General features: G+C 39.3%; 1 protein-coding gene across 3 annotated transcripts in view; it reads left to right on the top strand.

The window, feature by feature from the left end:
• Positions 1–19,445, top strand: part of PEPD (peptidase D) — a 136,515-nt gene that overhangs the window by 28,529 nt on the left and 88,541 nt on the right. For 2 of the 3 annotated variants that reach the window (XM_062500032.1, XM_062500029.1), the window contains 3 exons: positions 3,929–3,973; positions 10,276–10,351; positions 11,732–11,778. In XM_062500032.1, the coding sequence (XP_062356016.1) occupies positions 3,929–3,973; positions 10,276–10,351; positions 11,732–11,778 (168 nt within the window). The remainder of the gene's footprint in view (positions 1–3,928; positions 3,974–10,275; positions 10,352–11,731; positions 11,779–19,445) is intronic. The other variant, XM_062500030.1, reaches the window with a different exon arrangement.

The following is a 19,445-nucleotide window of genomic DNA, read 5'->3' as shown; positions in this document are numbered from 1 at the left end:
AAGCTGTCTTTTTCTTGCCCTAGTGATGTTACTCCCCTGCCTTACTTTTTGAACCTTTTGAACTTCCTCTGGAACATTATTACCTAAGCTATTTGGTTAATTTTTCTACTGTCATAAATAGTAATTTGAGACAAAATGACTGCTGTGGTCGTGGGTTATTTCTGTGCCCTGAAGATCACCCTGAAGTTACTTTTTGTCATGCTAGCAAGTAGCTAAGCTTGATTCTATCCTGATTATAGAGTATATAGTGTTTCCATTAGTTTATGTATAGCTCTGTCATATAGCAAGGGATGTTGTCCTTCAGAAAAGCTGGTCTGTTACTGCAGGCTGTGGGAACAGAGGCCAGTGGTCCCTGCTCAGCAGAGAGTGGTACTGAGGGTCAGTGAGGGACCAGCCTGGGACAGAGCTTAAGACAGGAGACCTGGGATGTTTCCTGGTGCTGCTTCTGGTAACTCCCCTCAGGTCAGCTCTTTTTGCAGCTTCTCAGAATCCTGCAGAATTAAATTGCTCACTTGCCCCAGAAGGCTTAAGCATAGAAGTCAGATTTCTAAAGCAGTTCTAGTGCTTTCTTTTCTAGAAATTAATATTTCTATTTGTTAATAAAGGCCAGTTCTGTGTTTGCAGGTTTTTTTCCTAATTTGTGGATCCATTCTTCAGACTGGAGAATGTGCAGCATTTTCTTTAATCTTATCATGCCAGTTACGTAGCCCTTGTAAAAATGCTTTGAGAGAATGTGACTCACCATAGAGAAAATGGATTTCTAACCTGTAGGACTGAACAGTAATGTGCCATATGCTTTAAAACACTGTTGAATAAATCTTTGCTCACTGTGTCAGCAGGGTTTTTTTAATCCTCAGAGTCAATTGAAGTAAACGATGGACAGTTTAAGCAATGTAGCTGTTGTTAAAGTTTTGCAGTAAGTTTCTCTTTTCATATTGCATAGCCAAATCATCATTAGGACAAATACTCTCCAAGACTCTCCATGTTGAAGAGGAGGAGAAAATTCTAGCATTGTGAATCATTATGTTTTAGATTTTTATCACTGTAGACACACAAAGTGTGTTCATTAAACTGACAAAAAGAGGTCTCATTATACAGTGCTTTTATATGGGAGATGTTATTTTAACTAATGAGTTTGTCTTGCATGTGAAAGGACAACTGAGTATGAAATCGATTTGGACATGCCTTAAAGTGCAGTCTTAGTTCTGCATTGATTAAATGGGAGCATTAATACGTTACAGATTGCAACTGTAGCAAATGCCAATTTGTTTGCTTCTTTAAGACCACATATCTCATCATCTAAGTATTGTCAATTTGCAAATTGCAGAAAAAATGTAAAATTAGATTGCACTGCCTAATTCCCCCTAACATTTGGGTAGTACATGTTTTGTCATGAGTAAGTTGCTGTCTACCGTGGTTTTAGCGAGAGCACTAAATTGGAGAATGCTATCCCTAAACCACAGCAGTAACCAAAGTGAAGTGTAATTTGAGTCATCAGCCTTAGAGGTCTCACACTTATAAACAGGTGGCCTTGTGGCTGCTCACACAGGACCAACAGCTTCCATGAGATGAGTGGAGCTGAAACAGTTCTGTCATTAATCTTTGACTTCCTTGAGAAAGTGACCTACAGTATGTTCTCTGGCTCATGGATTGATATGTGTCTCAGAGGTCTAACATCATATTTTCTAGTTGGCATTACATCAGAAAGTCTGTATTCCAGGTAAGAGAGAGAATTTCTGTTCAGCTGATGACCTCCTGGCTCTTCTCCACCCACCAGTGCCCTCCTAATTCAATCCTGCTGCCTCTCTGTGTGTTTGATGGGTTTCCCCAGTTGACAGCAAACCAGAATTTTAAGGAACTGCCACATAGTAGGTGGTCCCACCCAGCAAGACTTGGATTTCTGGCAGCACAAAGTTCAAGAAGAGCCTTTATTGCCAGGAAAGATAAAATCTGGGGACTGTAGTTGAAATGGCTTTTCTAAAAGAGTGAGCTGCTGTAAGTCTACACCAGTGTACAGTTTCCCCCCTTTTCTGAACGCTCTGGTGAGACAGTCTTCTTTATGAGGTTCATGTTTGGCTCATTTGATTTGCTTTTGATTTCATCCATTTGTGCTTGTGGTTAAAGTGATCAATTCAGTTATTTGAGAAGTGGATTTTCAAAGTCAAAGTTAGCTGCCTTCTGTGACTGCCTTTCCCTGTGCTTTATTTTCTTTTGTTACTTCACAATAACTCACTTTACTCCCATTTGCATAGAGCTGGTGTTGGACACTCCAGTGCTGCACTGTCTCCTTACATTTGCCTTCATTGATCAGTTTTCTGTCTGACATACTGATGACATTATTGAAAGGTTTTGTGTCTGTTGTGACAGCTGCAGCATAATTCTGTCTTGGTTTTCTGTGTTGGTGTCAGCTGGTGTGTTCTCCAGCCACACAGGGAGCTCAGGCTTTTGGGTTCTTGGAATATTCACATATTGATTTTACTGTGTCATTCATATATTTTCTTCTGTATAAATTTGTATTTTAGTGTCTTCCATTGTAGAATTATTTCTACATTGGTGTACATAAGTGATAATTTTGATATGGTGATGATTAAATTGAAAATATGCCCTTTTGATACTTTCTTGTTTCCAGGTGACCAATTCTATTATATAATGATGTATTGTTCTGTGACTGGTGGGTGACTTTTTGTCTTGAGTTGTTTTAACAGTGATTTCTCATTAATACCCATAATTCTGAATACCATACAGCTTGTCCTTTTTGAATGTTGTGCTAAGTTTTTGGTTTGTGTCTTGGTGTAGGAATACAGAGCTAGTAGCCTTCTCCTTACTGGGGTTTTATAAGTTTATGAGCATCTGTTTCTGAAAAAGAGAAACATAGAGTTTTTTTCTGATTTCTCAGTACCCAGAAAGACCCTTACTCAATTAAAACTGACCTCTAAGTAATTTTTTTTAAATTGGATTTGCACTTTCATTGGTCCCTTCTGATGTATAGAGTGGTTAATAACCTGGAATATATTTATTTTTTTTCCTTCAAAACTGGGAAAATAAACTGTTGCCTTATAACATTCTTTTGAAGAACTGTTGGGAGCTTGTAGCATTTTAATTCTCTTAAATACCCTAACTGGAGAGCCAGCAGTCCTGAGCAGACAAAAATATCTTTGATGCAAAACACTCCTTGGGCATTTAAATTGTAAGCAAAAAAAACCCCTTTAACAATGCTTGAAAATCCATTTGTGTTCCACCTTATTACTCAGCTCCTTATTCCATTGGCCACCGTAGTGTTATTGTTTAGAGAGCCTCAAAATCATTCCAAGAATACATAAATTGCTTGTATAGAAAATAAACAGAAAAAGAGTGAAGTGTCAGAGGCCAAGGCGAGTTGGAAGCTTCTGCTTTGCCTCTTCTGTAGGTTGGAAGAGACATGGAGAGGTCGTTTTCCTTTTCAGCATCCTCTAAGCAAGCTTGTTTATCACATGGCCACCTTCTGTGCACACAGAAGTGGGAAGGCATGAAACAAAGGATGAAATCTGCAATTCACTGAGTTTTATTTCATTGAAGTGTTTGAGGAGCAAAGTAAAAATCACAGAATAATTTGGAATGAACTTCTGGAGCTCAGTCTGGTACACCCCACACTCACAGCAGTGAACTGATTACCTAACATTTTATCCTTGTCAAAAGAAGTGTGGTAAGCATGTCTCAAACATACTGTTATGCTGGCTTCTGCACGTCCTCAAAATTATGTATCTGGTTTACTCTCATGTTTTTCAAAATTAAATGCATTGTTATCACTGCATTTGCTACTGAATTCCCATACAACACTTGTTTTCACTTTGCTTCCTCAGAGAAGACACAGTTAAAAAAAAAAAGAGTATATCGTCTCTGCTGTTGTGTCTGGCTGCTTTTTAATAATAGTGTCTTCGGGTTCTTTTAGATTTAATGTGAACAACAAAATACTTCATCCTGAAATTGCAGAATGGTGAGTAACATAAATTCTTTCTCTATAAGTAGTGTTGAACATGCTTATACTGTACTATTGCTTCAGAGAGATTTCCTCAGCAGAAGCCTCCTACTTTACCACAGGAGTTTTAATTTTAAGTTGATTTCATGTTATGGACTGGAAATAATGTACAAATGTAATAATAAGGCTAGGTAACAGCATTAAAAACTAAAGAATTTATATAACATTTCTTAAGCGTTGCATCTGGATACACATTTCTCTAGGATGTGTTAGGGTTTAAGTCACATTCATGTAAATATGAATTTGTATGAATGAGAAAAGAACTGAGGAAAATTTATGTTCTAGCAACAGAAATCAAACATAGATCAAAACTCTCTCTAAACAGGTAGTATTCAATTAGGTGTTACTTCTTCTCCAGGATTTATTTTAACAGCCTTAATTTTGTTGAATTATTATTAATATAACTGTAGTTTGTAATTCTTGGGGAATTCTGCTGTAGCCTATCTGAAACAAACTAGATGTGTGACTAAGTGCTAACCTGTTCCATTTTTCTAGTTTTCCTCTTCTGGTCAACATTGCTGACTTCATCCACAGGACTGCTCTATAACAAAGGCTCTCTAGTTTTCCATTTAGGAAATCACTGAAGAAAGAGCAGAGTGGATTTTTTTTAATGAATTAGTTTTTTATCTAAGAGTTGTGGGGTTTTTTTGCTTGTTTTTGTGTGTATTAATCTAGAAATGAGGAAGTGAATCCTTAGTTAAGACAGATAAGCTTAAAATACAAAACACAGGTGCACCCTCTGACTACCCCTGTTGTAGTGTATTGTATTGCATGCTACTGCATATATGCTTTTCAGTGTTTATTTTCAGCACATATGCTGAGAACCATCTTCTGCTGTCTTCATCTACAGCTAATTGCCAGCTTGGAAACTGTGGAGATGTTTTTTGAACATCAGTGATTTCAGAACATTTAGAATTATTAAAAGGTCACATATCTGTTGTAGCAGATGTTTTTCATTGCTTGGCAGGAGAAAAAGCTGCAAAAGGGAAATGGAAGTGGGGAGGCTTTGTGTAGACATTGCTCCATCCCTGAGTCATGGATGGGCCTGGAGCTGTGGTAGTAGACTCCTTGCTCCTGCTCATGAGTGTAAGTGGGACTGATTTTTAGATCTTGCCTGTTCTGTCCTTCTAGAATTTGCACCGTTGCTTTTCCTAAACAGAGAAGTTATGTTACAGGTTTGATTTCTGAATTTAAGAGGGGTGAGGAAGAGGACCTGGAGGGGGCCCTGTCTGACTGCCATGCTTTGCTCTGAAGACACAGCAGGACAACAGAAGTGGCAATTTTAGCTGCAGAAGGCTTTGGGGTAGGGCTACAGACTTTTTCCCAAGGTAGCTTTCAGGTCATTTCCATCCACCCTACCAAGGTGTCATAAGCTTTTCTCCTCTGTGGTTTCAATTAAAGGGTGATTAAATCTTCTTTAGGGAGCTCTGGTAGGGACAAACATAAGGTCCATGCCCTGGAGGTTGTACTGAGAGAGGTGGACCACTGAGGCAGTAGAAAGGCAGCACTTGGAGCTGGGGTGGAAAGAATCACTGAATTGTGAGTGGCAGCCTGGAATTCTGATTTAGTTCTTCCTGCAGCCTCACAGAAGAGGGGTGCTTGGTATGCACCTTCCCTACAGCTGCCTTTCAAGGAAAGGGAATTCTAAGTAAAGAGAAAGCTCAGATTTGTATTTAGAAATGTTTTAGAGGTTTTACTGAGTTTGGTGGCTTTCATTTTAAGTCAGAAGTATGTTAAAGATGGTTGTTAGGATTTAAGTGTCTGGTGGAATTACCATGTGAATGACAGGTCATGTATATTAAAGCTTACACAAGTAGAAATCTCCTTGGAAAGTCAAGTTACCAGCCAAGGAAGTTTGTTTGGAAAGCAATATTTTTAGAGTTAAGAAAACTTTTCTTTTAGGAAGAGGAATTATTTTGGGTTATATTCTGGGGTAGGAAATTGCGTCCTTTGAATCATCTCCTTGCAGGGATGCATTTCATTTCAGATTTGGCAAGCTCTGAACTACTGTGTTTTACATGGTACTTGTCAGAAAAGCTTTGCTGTATGCCACACTGTCAAAAACTGCCAGCTAGAGATGAAATGGCTGAGCTTTCTGAACCAGCCAGGGAGAACTGGGAGCTACAAAAGCAGCTCTAGTATTATACAGTCTTCTAATAAAATGCAGAAAAAAATGGTTCAATACTGACAAGAGGCAAAGTGTTGGTGGTTAAGATCTGTTGCTTCTCTTGCTTGCTTTTTCAAGATCTTGTAATCTTCTGACTTGCTATGGAACTTAAAAATAAAACAGTAGAATTCAACCTTACACTGGATTTCAGCAGTTTGCAGATGGCATTTTAATTTTTTTTTTCATTTTATTGAGTGGGTGTACTTCCAAATATATTTTAAAAGTTTCATTTCAGTTTTAAATTATTCCACTTCAAATTTTCATTTGAATGGATAGCCTAAATATTGATTCCAGTGTTTTGAAAAGAAAATGTCATCTAACAGAAGAAAGAATTCAAACTTGTCCAAATGATATCGTTACTAATATGAATTTTTTTTTTTTGCACCAACACTTAGCCAAATGCCCTTTTGTTCCTGTAATTTGCTAGTGTCTATCATAATCGTGCTGTTGCTGGAAGTAAACATTTACTAATGTGCAGCTCTCTTTGTATACTCCTTGTATGTACTGCACTTTCCTGTAAGCTTAGTGAAAATGGGGTTTGATAGTTTGATGTGATTTCATATGTTCTGTATTTTGCATTATTTTGATGGAAAGCTATAACTAATTATTTGTGAAAATTGATCTGTATGTTGTCTTAAAACTGTGCATTTGCTTTTTGTGTTTTCAGAGGTTTTTCTACTAATGCTGTAAACCTCTCAATATTTTTTTGAACTTTTGTCTTTGGTGTTCATGCATGTGTCTTTCAGAATTTTACTGTGATGCCTCTCCTTTGCATATGTGCATTGCTGTGTTTGCTGGCTTTGATGCTAATTCAGTTAGCAAGTTTTTATGCATTGCAGAAGAGCATAAATGTATAAACTGTGGTAGAGAAACTTCTATAAATAAAATGTGGAAAGGTAACATCAGAGGTGAGAAAGGGTAAAAATAAGGCAGGCCTGTGAAGTCTGCCCACATGGGCATCATCCTTACATATCAGGTGGTCTGTAGATCTAATATTTCCAGGAGGAAAAGGAGGAGTGGACATTCCCAGGTGCTTTCCATGTATGTCACAAAATGGAGATATTAAGGTTGCACACATATACTAAAAAGCAGCAAAATAAGCGTGCTGATAAAACACTGATCTGATAACTGGAAACAAATCTTTCTGGCAGCATTATGAGAGCTGCAGAATGCACACAGAGAACCAGTTTATGTATCTTTGAGAAGAGCAATGGCTTAGGAATATGCAGTTGAGTTATGTGAGTTTCAGCCTCATAATTGCCTAAAATTCTATATGCTTTTGACCACTTCATTAGGTCATACATACTTGGTATCCAGACATTTAAAATGCCCAATGCACTTTCAGGATTGCAATACTTGTTTATGTTAAAGGTTCTCTGTCCTGTTGGATGACTGACGTATGAAAAGACCAGCTGCTCATATGGTTAATTGAAAATAAAAGCAGCAAATGTGTGTAAAAGGAGAATGAGGAAGAAGAAATGTTTTTACAGTGGTAAAACGAGAGGGGAAGAAAAAGTGGAAAGTTTTAGGTCAGTGGTGACAGTCAGAGACTTGTGCTTCTGTTGCAACTAGACTGCACTGAGTAGCCCCCCTGGTAATCTGAGGAGTGCCTTACCTGTGGAATCTGTGCATTGTGGCACTTGCATTAGCTGGAGCCTGGAAATTATTTGTTCCTGTTAAAATATTAATGCGTTTATGCAGAGGATTTAACTGGTCCAAGAACTGTTTTTAATGGATTGTTGAAGTTCACATTCACAAACAGAGGTGGGATTTTCTTCCTATCCTTATTTTGGAGATGGGGGAAAACATCATGAGAACTGTGGACACTCATCAGCTGCAAGATTGCCCTGAAGTGCCAACCACTGCTGTAAACCTGGCTGGGAGCGTGCTGCTTTTTGCACCATCAAAGCAGTGAGAAGGTGGTAAAATACAGGCTTTTCTACCACCCAGACAGGATGTGGGACCTCCACCAACAGCTCCACTGGAGCCCAGAAGCCCAGTGTCTGGTGTAGGCTGAAGTTGATCCTTTCCCTGCACACCTGTACATCCTCCCTCTCCTTCCCTCTGGTGGTTGGGTAGTGGTTGTTGTTGGTCTCAGAATGACTAAATATTTTCTGTAAAGTATTTCAGAGTCTGACCTTGTGTAAATGAAGATGTTGCATTGCATAAATAGTCTGAGGCTGAGCATGAATTTCTATATTGAAACTGATACCTGGGAAGCTGTGATCTAATACAAATACCTTGATTCTGAAGCCTTATGCCCAGGTCAAGGGAAATTGTTTCTAACACTGTTTGCACTTGATGTGGAGCAGTTACTAACTTTTATTACTAGCAGATTCCAACAAAGAGATTAGACAACTGAATTATGAAACAACCAATTTTTCGGGCAATTGCAGATCACGAATATGTACTGTATACTGAAAGCAATATAAAGGCACATCAAACAAGTATTAAATTACCCTGCTAGCACATGCAGTCGTCCAAGGAACAGGATTTAAAATAAAAAAAAAAATCTATAAGCCTTTGCTACCTCATTCTAACTGGAATACATTTGAGCAACTCTTTTTTATGTTTTGGCTGAAAGACAGGAGTGGAAGTTTGTTTCCTTGGTTATGGTCAGCAGATTTTACCATCCCAGTGTAATTTTTTCATCTGGGTGTGCATTTTAAAACCTTGTACTTCAATCTCAATTGCATAGTGATTATTTTGTGTCATAATCCATTTGACTAAGAAAGTCAATACACTCCCCTCTACAGTGTTTCTGTTTGTAAAAGCATTTTGATCAATATCAGGATTTTACAGAGATACCTTTATCCTTGCCAGAAGAGATGTATTTGAAGGGGAGTGGCTGTGCTGTAGTAATGCACTGTCTGTGGGAAGTGCTGTAATCTCACATCAGAGGCACTGATGGCTGAAAAACCTGTTTCTGGACTCATTAAAACAAACTACAGAGCAAAAATACAGTAAATAGCTGTTTGCAGCAGTGTGAGGAGGAGCATGTTACAATAAAAAGAGGGGTCTTGGTGGCAGTTTCAAAGTATGACAGTTATGGTTCTTTGTAACTGCTGCAAATCCTGGAGTGCAGCTTCAAAACATGATTGGAATATTTTCATGCAATTCAATAAGTGTAGTTCTGTACTTTGTAAACAAACTTTGTATGTACTTCACAACTGCCTTTGAGATGGGCATGAAAAATACTAGGAATTCCGTTTGTGTAACAGTGGAAAGAGTATGTGGTGTTTAATAGAGGTTATGGAACTGTGTCTGCTTTACTGTGTATGTCACACTCAATAGCTGCTTTTATTCTAAACATATGATAGAAATACCTGTAGAGAAGAGTTAAATGGTGCATTTCTGACATGAGTTTGGGAGAGAGTATCAAAGCTCATAAAGATACATGAATTCAGTATCTCATAAGGCACAAAGAGTAGGATGGGGTTTTTAGGGCATTGGTTTGTTTGGGGCTTTATGTTTTTTATCATGCTTCAGAAGCATGTGAAAGAATGCACATCTTGTAATTATTGCTGCTGTTTCTGAATTTCATGGTTTCGGTTTTTTATTACCAAACAAAAATAGCATTTTTTCACACCACCCCCTGCCCACCTTTTGAGGTATTGCAAATAGGTGGGAGTTGGGATTGTGCTGAACAGAAATTCTGGAGCTCTGGGAATTTAAATACGTAAAATAGTTTAAAACTGTGTTTAAAAGGAAATCGAGCATGCTTGTCGAAATGTTCCATTTGAAGTAGTGTTAGAGTTATGAGAAATGCAAAATTATGTTGGTTTTATTCCTAATGTATTGTAGAATGAGCTGGAAAAAATGTTGGTTGAATGAACCACTTGTTTATAAGTATTAAATAGGGCAGGCTGATATTTGAAATTCTTGTGACTTCCCTTTGTAAGATTGTTTTGCTAATGCTGAATCAATGCCAACAATACTTTGCTGTCATGAATACTGTAATAGCTGTTTGCTCTTGAGGTGCACTTGATCTAATCTTATTATAGGTGATGCATATTATTTTCAGGGTTTTTTCATTTTGCACTCTTAAGCTGTGAAGTTGCAGTCTAACATGCTATCTGTTCTTCTCTTTAAGTCGTGTCATTAAGACAGACATGGAGTTGGAAGTTCTGCGCTACACCAATAAAATCTCCAGTGAAGCTCATAAAGAGGTAATGGATCCTTTACTGTTAATAATTTTTGCTCTTAGTGTAGCAGTGGTACTCAGAAAATGTCCCAAGCAACCCAGAATTGCTTAGTAATAAAATAATGGAAAGGCTGGATAGAAATAAGAGGATAATATCCCTCCTATTACAGCCCAGTAATGTACCTTGCATTGTCCTTGAACCCACTGGTGCGTTTGTGATGTGTGAGAAATGAAGTGTGGGTTTGGGTAAGAACTCACCTCAGCAGAAGGTGACCTGCTTGCAGTCTATCTGTTCTGTGTGCACAAATACCTGTATAATGATGGAGAAAGACAAGATCATGAGCAAGGCCCATGAGCGGCTCTGAAGAGTTTAACTAGCAGGTAACTGTCCACAGATCCTGATGGACATGCACAGTGTAGGACAGGGAAAGGATTCCTCAGGGTGTTCCTCAGAGCTGGCTATGTCCCTGGGGCAGTGCTGAACCCTGCTGTTTTGTTGCCATACCAGTGTGGCAATGACAAGTCCAGGCTCTCAGCAAGGCTACTCAGCTTGGACCTGGTACTGCACCAGGGGAGCTGCACTCCTCTCCTGGTGGTGTTGACAAAATCCACTTGGGTGTCAGTCCTGTACTCCATAAAGTGATGCAGGTCTGCCTATGAGTTCTGAGAGTGGTGATGACCAGGGGGAGCTTAGGTAAAAGTACCTGATGAGGTTACTGGCCCAGCTGTTGTCTTGGCTCCTGCTCCTCAGATATCCAAACTATTAAGGGTAAGAATGTTTTAAAATTAATATTGTAAAATTGAAAACTCAAAGGAATTTTCTTATTTTGTATTCATACTCCTTGGTTTTTTCATCATCATTGAATAATCTTATCATATCCAAGAGTGTTCTTTTTCTGCAGATCAGCTGCCTAGAACTTCTATAATACAGAAACAGACAAAGGAATAAAACTTTCTTAGCAAATCTGAGAACAAGGACCAGATTTATGACTTGTAAACCAGTGTTAGCTCTAGTAGTTTTCTGTTGATTCAGGATTCAAAGTATAAAAGAGACTCTTGCATTGTGGGATTGTTCATGGCTTCGTTTTGCCCAAGTAGAACAAAAGAACTTGCTGCCATGTTCACCACAGTTTTCACAGTTGAACATTGGTATTTTGATGAGCTGCACTTTATTAGGATGTGGTAGTTTGAACTTGCTTTATTGCTGGAGACTGCAGGCATTTTTAAAGATTTAAGTGTTTGATTCCAATATAGTTTTAAAATGCATCTACTGATGTAAATTTAAATGAAGAACAGATGATATTTTTGTAATACAGGTTTTTCTGGAGATAATCATAAGTCATAAATTTATAAATATGAGATTCCCTCCTGCTATGATGTTCTCATGCTAATATGTATTTTACAGGTAATGAAGGCTGTAAAAGTAGGAATGAAAGAATACGAGATGGAGAGGTAAGAGTTCTTACACTAATTATAATAAAAAAGATAATATCTCTACAGGAAAAAGAGGGAAAAGCAATAGCTGAGACAATGCAGTAGCATGCATTCAGTTGAGACTGAGAGATCACTGATGTTTGAAGTCATTCTTAGCATTATTTTGTTATTTTTGAGGTGGTACTTAGTCTGTTTCAAACATGCATTTGATGAGTTGTGAGTATTTTTTGGTTAAATATAGCATATCTCTCTTCCTGGAGTTACCGTAATTTACAGAAGCTTGATGAATAGCTGTTTTCATTGTTTGAAGCCATCTAATAAAATGTTGTTTATGGTTAAACATTGCCTTTAGTCTGGTTATGCTTAGAAGGCTGCATGAGTGGGTGTTCAAGAGTCTTATGAAAGGCTGTGTTCAATTCCATTTTGCCTGCAATTACAAGCCAGCAGTACCTGTACTTAGCCTGCCCAAGGAGCTCAGCTCACACGTGTGATGGGTGTTCTACAACTGCTGAGAAGTCAGTAAGAAAGCAGCAGATAGCTCTTATGTTGAAAAGAATGTGCTGTACAGGCATCCGTGAGGGGCTTGGCTGGTCCTTACTGATACACTAATGATGTGTCTAGATCAAAGGAAAACATTGCCTCCTCTCTTGAATCAATAGTTACATTAGATCATCAGCATTCATCATATAAACCTTGGTTTTGATCATCAAGTCCATTTATTTTTAGCTTGTATATGGTATTTTCAGTTTTTGAAGTATTTGCATAAAGAAGAAGTAGTAAATAGCAGTCATATGTCAATTACTGTTGTTTCTTGGCAGTAATTTTTCAAAGGCTTGTCAGCAGGCTAGAGCAGCACCCAGGGAAGGAAATATAAAGAGTATTTGTCATCAGGATTTCAAGGTAGCTCAAAAGACAAATAAAGCCCTTAGAACATATGCAGTATGGAGAATTTAAGCAGTTTAAATTTCTGCACATAGGCCCATGTGTATAATTTGTCCCTGCCTCAAATTGCATTTTACATATACCAGGTACGGGGGGTGGGTGGAATTGTTTACATTCTGTCTTTATTTATGAACTTTGTGTTTCTGTTCATTTTACTCACTGGCCATGCTATATATGCTGATAGTGAAATTTTGGGTCTGAAAGTCATTAGCAATCAAAAATTTTCCTAGAGCAGAATTTGTTCTCAGGTGCTTTTAAATGTCATGATCCTGGCAGGTTGATTTAAATGTCATACAACAACTACATATATAAATACTCTCCTGTAAGTCCATAAGGTGTATTACCTTTTTTCTCCAGGACTTTCATTCTTCACTGGCTAGTTCCTTCCATACACATCAACCTTTTGAAAAGATTATTTGTGTCTTTCAATCGAAAAAAAAAAATTAAGCAGCTACTACACCTATTTAAAATTGCCTTCTATTCTTCCATACATCTTGATGGATTACACTTCTTGAAAGAGTTTTAGGTAATGAAAGAAGTCTTGGCAGACTGCTCTACCCTGTCTGCCTTGGAGACTATAATTAGGATTTCAGTTTCTTTTACTGGTGGAATTCATCCCTGCACCCATTCCTTTAAGGAAAAGGGGCCCTAAAAATTTAAACACTGTTTGCTATTCTTCCATCTGCTAGGAAGAATAATGGCAGAGATCCCAAAAGCAATTAAAATTTTCTGTTACTGGATGTAGGACCTAAGTGTTGCCTTTTCTTTGTCCATTTGGTTAAACACTGGTAAATTATTTTAAACCAGTAATGTGTTAATGCTGATATATATAAAAAATAAATGCATTTAACTGCAACTGCAATCAGCCCTGACTTCTTTTCTGGTTTGTTATTATTTAACTTTAATGTGTGGTTGGTTGACTTTAAGGAGACAGCCAAGGCAATTATCTACACGCAGTAATTCACAGCATGTGTAATTGCATATAAAGTAGTTTTGGTAGGTCAGATTCTGGGTTTTCTCTGGAGCAGTTTGTTTAGTATTGGTGTTTATCTCATGTTTAATTAACCTTCTTTAATTAAAGGCTTTTAATTATGAAACTGCTCTGTAGTGAATATATTGTTAAAATATAGCAAAATGGTAAAAAAAACCTCTTCAGCTTGAGAAGTGTGTGAATAAAATCTGTGATGTCAGCAAAGTTGCTTAAGTGTGCATATATTGACAAAGATGTTTTATGTCTATATATAAACACACTGAATGTAGTAATTAGGACCTGTTACAGATTTCTGTTACAGTTACCTGTTTTAGACTGCTCTGAAGGCCTGGAGATAACTTCTCTAGATCAGTGTTTATCAATTTCTAAATTTCATCTTTTTTTCATCTGTACTTTTTACCAAATGAATTGTGGAATCTTCTGTGCATTTCCTTGTTTGTTCCCTTTTTATCAAAATGAACATTTTCAAGATTGGGGTAGCTACTTGGAATGACAGTTTGATTGGGGAATGATGGCAAAGTTTATGCTGTAGCAAGAGGTGAGTGACTTCCTGCACCACGAGTTCAGGACACACAGCTGTTGTATGCACTGCCCATTTTTCTGGGGGTTTATGCTCTTCTTAATAGCACTGAAGGAGCTGTTGTTTCCAAATGTCCAAAATATAAGAATAAGACTCTCCAACACTAAAGTTGTGTTAAAGTGGGCATCATTTATTCAGGCCTGAGGTTCGTACTGGAGATCCTAACCTAACGTGACCATGTGGATCTAGAAGAGTGTTACTTACGTACAGTTGCTACATGCATATTAAAATTTATGCCATTACCATAAATCCCACCCCAAGTTCCCAGAGATACAGTCCTTTGTTTTCTCTATCATGGCATTCTTGAGCCAGATGTCTTCTTATCTTCCAGCTGACCTTGCTGAAAGCAGCTTTTGCATGCCTTGTTTCTTTGCTAAAAGCTTCACAGGCACAGTCAAATGAATTAACCCTTTTGGTGTCGCTGTGCTAGGAGTGTGTGCACAGTGCTGAGTTCAATAAGTGGTGATGTATTTTTCACTGCCTTGATAGCACCTGGCAGCACTAAACCAGCTCTAAACACCATTCCCTTGTCTGACACACCCTGGATTATGTGACTGTCTGCAGAAACCTCTGTGGCTGCTCAGCATGGGAGCACCTGAGGCTTACCATGCTAAGAACTGATTCCAGTGCCCAAAACCAGGGTCCTGATCCTGCAGAGTGGAGCCTTTTAAAACAGATGAGCATTGGCTAGTGTGCAGGGGGCAGTGGCTAGTGTACAGAGCAGACAGTATGGGCAGCAGGGCAGGGGGGATCCTGCCCCTCAGGTGAGACCCCACCTGCAGAGCTGCCCCAGCCCTGGGGTTCCAGCCCAGCAAGGAGCTGGAGCTGCTGGAGAGAGCCCAGAGGAGGCAGCAGGATGAGCAGAGGATGGAGCAGCTGTGCTGGGAGGAAAGGCTGGCAGAGCTGGCATTGTTCACCTGCACAGGAGAAGCTTTGGGCTGAGCTCAGGGTGGCCTTGCAGGGCCTGAAGGAGCTGCAGGAAAGACTTACACTACTTACAAGGACCTGGAGTGACAAGACAAGGGGGACTGGCTTCAAACTAACAGAGTGCAGGGCTAGATGGGATATTAGGAAAAAAAAAATTCTTCATTAGAGGGGAAATAATGGTGAGGATTTTGTAGCAGTTAATACTAAACTTAAACTCCACTCTGCTATGAAGAATAAAATGGCAAGAAAGCAGCTACAGAGCTTTCTTCTTGCTGGTTTACAGTGCTTACAGATTATTTTTACACATTGCCTCTCTTACCAGCTGAGGCTGATAAAAGTTCTTTATCCCTGTTCTTTTTAGTTCTGTTCCTGATTCCAGAGCAGAGCTTGGGCTCTGAGATGAGTTGCTGTTATATTTGTCAGTGTTAAATTCCACTGTCTGGGGAAGCCTGAGAGTGGTCTCACAGATTATGGCTCTCATCTTTCATTTTTCTCTCTCTCCTCCGCTCCAGTGGAACAAACTGAAAATAAACCACACATGTTATTTCAGTAAAAAAGAGAAAATAGCCAGAATAATTTTATTTTCCTTTGGGTATTTGCTTTTAGAGAGATGCTGATGATTTTAGCTAATCAGTATTTGCCACTTACCATTTCCTGATTATTTTGCTCTTTGAATGTTTTTGAAAAAGTCACTAACTTCTGCAGCAAGTGATCTTCAAAACTACTTGGTTTTTTTTCATGAGACTGGTTAGAATTTCAGCTCAATTATGACCTTGGTAAGTCCTTCACATAAGTGTGCCTAGATAATAAATACAAATACCCACTGCAGCTGACAAAAATACACAGGTGAATCTTTCAGAGCTGCATTTTGGCATGGGAATTGTGTCATGACCCTCACTGGTATTTGTGTATTTTTATTAAACAAGAGACTAGCACTCAGTTAGTCTCAAGCAGCATGTCAGTCTGCTCAGTTACTGATATATCTTTTATGTCTTTTCCTTCTTTTTTTTATTTTTTTTTTCCAACAGTTAGTATTGTGTAGCCTGGAAATGGCTTGACTGCCTTATTTCCCAAACTGCCTCACAATTGGAAGCGACGTGTTTTTAAACGTAGGGTACTTCTATCAAAAGGTTACTTTAAAAACTTTAAAATACATGAGAAACAGAGAGGGAGGTAGAAGGCGACCTTTTCCTGCATTTTAAAAACCTCAGTGCAGTCCTCTAATTTTTCCTTTGTTTCTGCAGGCCTGTGTGGTAGGATGGGAGTCTGCCTGCTCTCTGGAATGTGTTTTAGTGTAAGATGATCCTGTACCTGATATTATTGATTTGTCTGTGTATCTAATTCTACCACAAGGGTTGAAGGAAGCAGTGGATCAGCCACAATCTCTGCTTTTAGCAAGAAATCCTCACTATACAGCAGCCCAGGAGCTTCTGTTCAACATGGATGCACTGGGGCTGGCAGGGAAGGAGTAGCTGAGCCAGTGGTTCTGTACCTGTGCCCACGTTAGGGGCAGCAGGGGTCATCCAGGACTTCCTAAAATGGTGATACAAAATGACCAACAGTGTGTAGGGCCAGGTAGGCAGCTTAGTGCTGACAGCTCTGACAGCAAATGCTGGGTACCTGCTAATTGCTTTGTTTGAAGGGCCTGCTGAATCTCATGTGTTCAGTGCCCAGAGGGAAGTCAGATATAATGTGTTTGCCTGGAAGAGCAACTGGATTCAGAGAGACATTTCCTGCAGCCTTCCCCTCCTGCCCACCTTCTCTATGTACAGCTTTGATGTTTTAAATTAGGCTGTTGCCACTCATTTCATAATCCAACTGAAGTAAGGCTGTAAATAGTCTTTAAATAAATGTATGTTTAAAAATTGCTTAGAAAACCCCTGAGCATTGTTTTTCTTCTGTGACATACAGAGACACAATTGCAAATGTGTGCACACTCAACTCAGCAGAAATGGGGGAGAGGATTACCTGTGAAGATGGAGACCTCCTGTCTCAGCACCCCCCCTGCTTTAGGAATTGTAAATCCACTGCAGAAGTTTCCACTGTCCCAGCCCTGCCATACGTTCCCACTTCCAGTTGCCCTGCTCTCCCCCTTCTGCCCAGCTGAGAGGAGAAATGTGGGAGTTAGACATTTCTTGGGGTACTGCAACCTCAGAGACCCATTTTACCTGAACTGCTGGTCAGTATGTTCATGGTGGTTGGTGATGGACTCCATTAGCTGCTGGGAGGGAGCAGAGCAGTTTCAGCATATTCCCAGCAACCTCTCAGCATTTGCCCTTTGCAGGAGGTCCTGGGGAAAGCTCAGACATTCTGTCTTTCAGTCACCTCCTGGTGCAAGAGTACTGTTTAATTGCACAGGCAACTCTTGTGACTTGTGATTGAAGTTCCACATAATTGGGTTTTACCTTCTGCAAAAAACTGTGAATTTGGACCATGTGAGAGATTTAAAGGAAGCCCCTCTATCATCACAGAGATACCAAAGAACAATTACCATGCCTGTATTGGAAGATGGTTGCCTTCAGAAAGAGAGCTGTGGCAGGATGTACACCACATATGTGCATACAGAACTTGGCTCGTGGCATAGCAAGAGGTAACCCAACTTTGAATGCTGTGTCACTGTACGTCCTCACAGGGTTAGGAATACAGTAAATGTGTTATTCCATCATTATCCTTTGATTATCTTTTTGGAAATTAAAATGTAGTAGCATTTTTATTTTACTTTTGTAACTGATTGAAAATTGAAAGCATTATTAATTTCTATGGATGTTTTCTACAGCGACTTACTAGTACTCACTGCAGTGACTATTACTATATTAAAGGAAGAACAACCTTTCTTCTCAAATTAGCAATGATCTCAGTTTTTACTGTATCTAGTGTAGTATTGAGATAGTGAGCTAATTAACATTGCTAATGACAAACTAAGATTGGAGATATGCAAAGTGAAACTTATTGTAAAAGACAGCAGGCTGAAATTATTATTTGATGTGGATTTTGTTCATGCTTGTTCAAACAAGTCAAATGTAAAGATTCTACTGTGTGTGAGACTTTATCTGCATTGTAAGCTTTACCTCAGTAATTTTCACTAATTACTGATTAAGCAGAGAGATGAGAACTTTGTGTTTGTTGGCCATCTTTTGATAAACAGAATTGCTTGTGATCACAATGAGAGACCAGAAGCTCAACTTGAAGGAAATGGGTAGAATACCAAGACTGTCCATTAATGTTGTGATATCACACACTGACCTGAAAATTAAGCCTGTTTTACACACTTGAAAAGAAAAAGAGTAGCTAGCAACTGGCCCCAGCTGGATTTAGCTTCATTCACCATTACTCTCTGGGCATGGCCCAGATTTTACCCATCAGAGTCCACCATCTAAGCCACAAGCAGTCAGTTTCTCCAGAGAATGCTGTGGGAGACAGTGTCAAATGCTTCACTGAAGTCTAGATAGACACACACAGCCTTTTGCTTATCTGCTAAGTGGTCACTTTGTCATAGATCAGGTTGATCAAGCAGGATCTGCCTTTTATAAATCCACGTTGGCTGGGCTTGATCCCCAGGTTGTCCTGTACATCGCGTGTGATGGCACTCAGGATGATATGCTCCATAACTTTGCCCACAACTGAGGTCAGGCTGACAGGCCTGGACTTCCCCAGATCAGCCTTCCAACCCTTCTTGTAGATGGGTGTTACATTTACTAACTTCCAGTCAGCTGGAACTCCTCCAGTTAACCAGGACTGCTGGTAGAGGACTAAGAGTGGTTTGGCCAGTTCTTTGCCACTCTGGGGTGGATTCCATCAGGGCCCATAGACTTCGAGTGTCTAACTGGCAGGGCAGGTCACTGGCCACCTCCTTCTGGATTATGGGGACTTCATTCTTCTCCCCATCACCAACTTCCAGCTCTAAGAGCTGTGTATCCTGGGGACAACTTGTCCTGATATTGAAGTCTGAGGCAAAGAAGGCATTAAGTTCCTCTGCTGTTTCCTCCTCCCCTGTCTCTGCACTACCCTCTTCCATTCAAGAAATGATGGAGTCACTCTTGACTCTCCTTTTGCTGCCAAGGTTTTTATAGAAACTTTTTTCTTGTGTTTAACTGGAGAGGTCAAATCAAGTTCTAGTTGGGCTTCAACTCTTCTGATCTTCCCCTACATGACCTCATGTCATCCTTGTAGTCCTCTCAAGTTACCTGACACCTCTTCCAGAGATGCCAGAATCTCTTCTTTTCCCCCTAATCTCCAGCCTAAGTT

The sequence above is a fragment of the Cinclus cinclus genome, chromosome 11 (genome assembly GCF_963662255.1).
Source record: "Cinclus cinclus chromosome 11, bCinCin1.1, whole genome shotgun sequence".
Classification (NCBI taxonomy): Eukaryota; Metazoa; Chordata; class Aves; order Passeriformes; family Cinclidae; genus Cinclus; species Cinclus cinclus.
The sequence above is the reverse complement of the archived record's forward strand: the minus strand, read 5'-3'. Positions and strand labels throughout refer to the sequence as shown.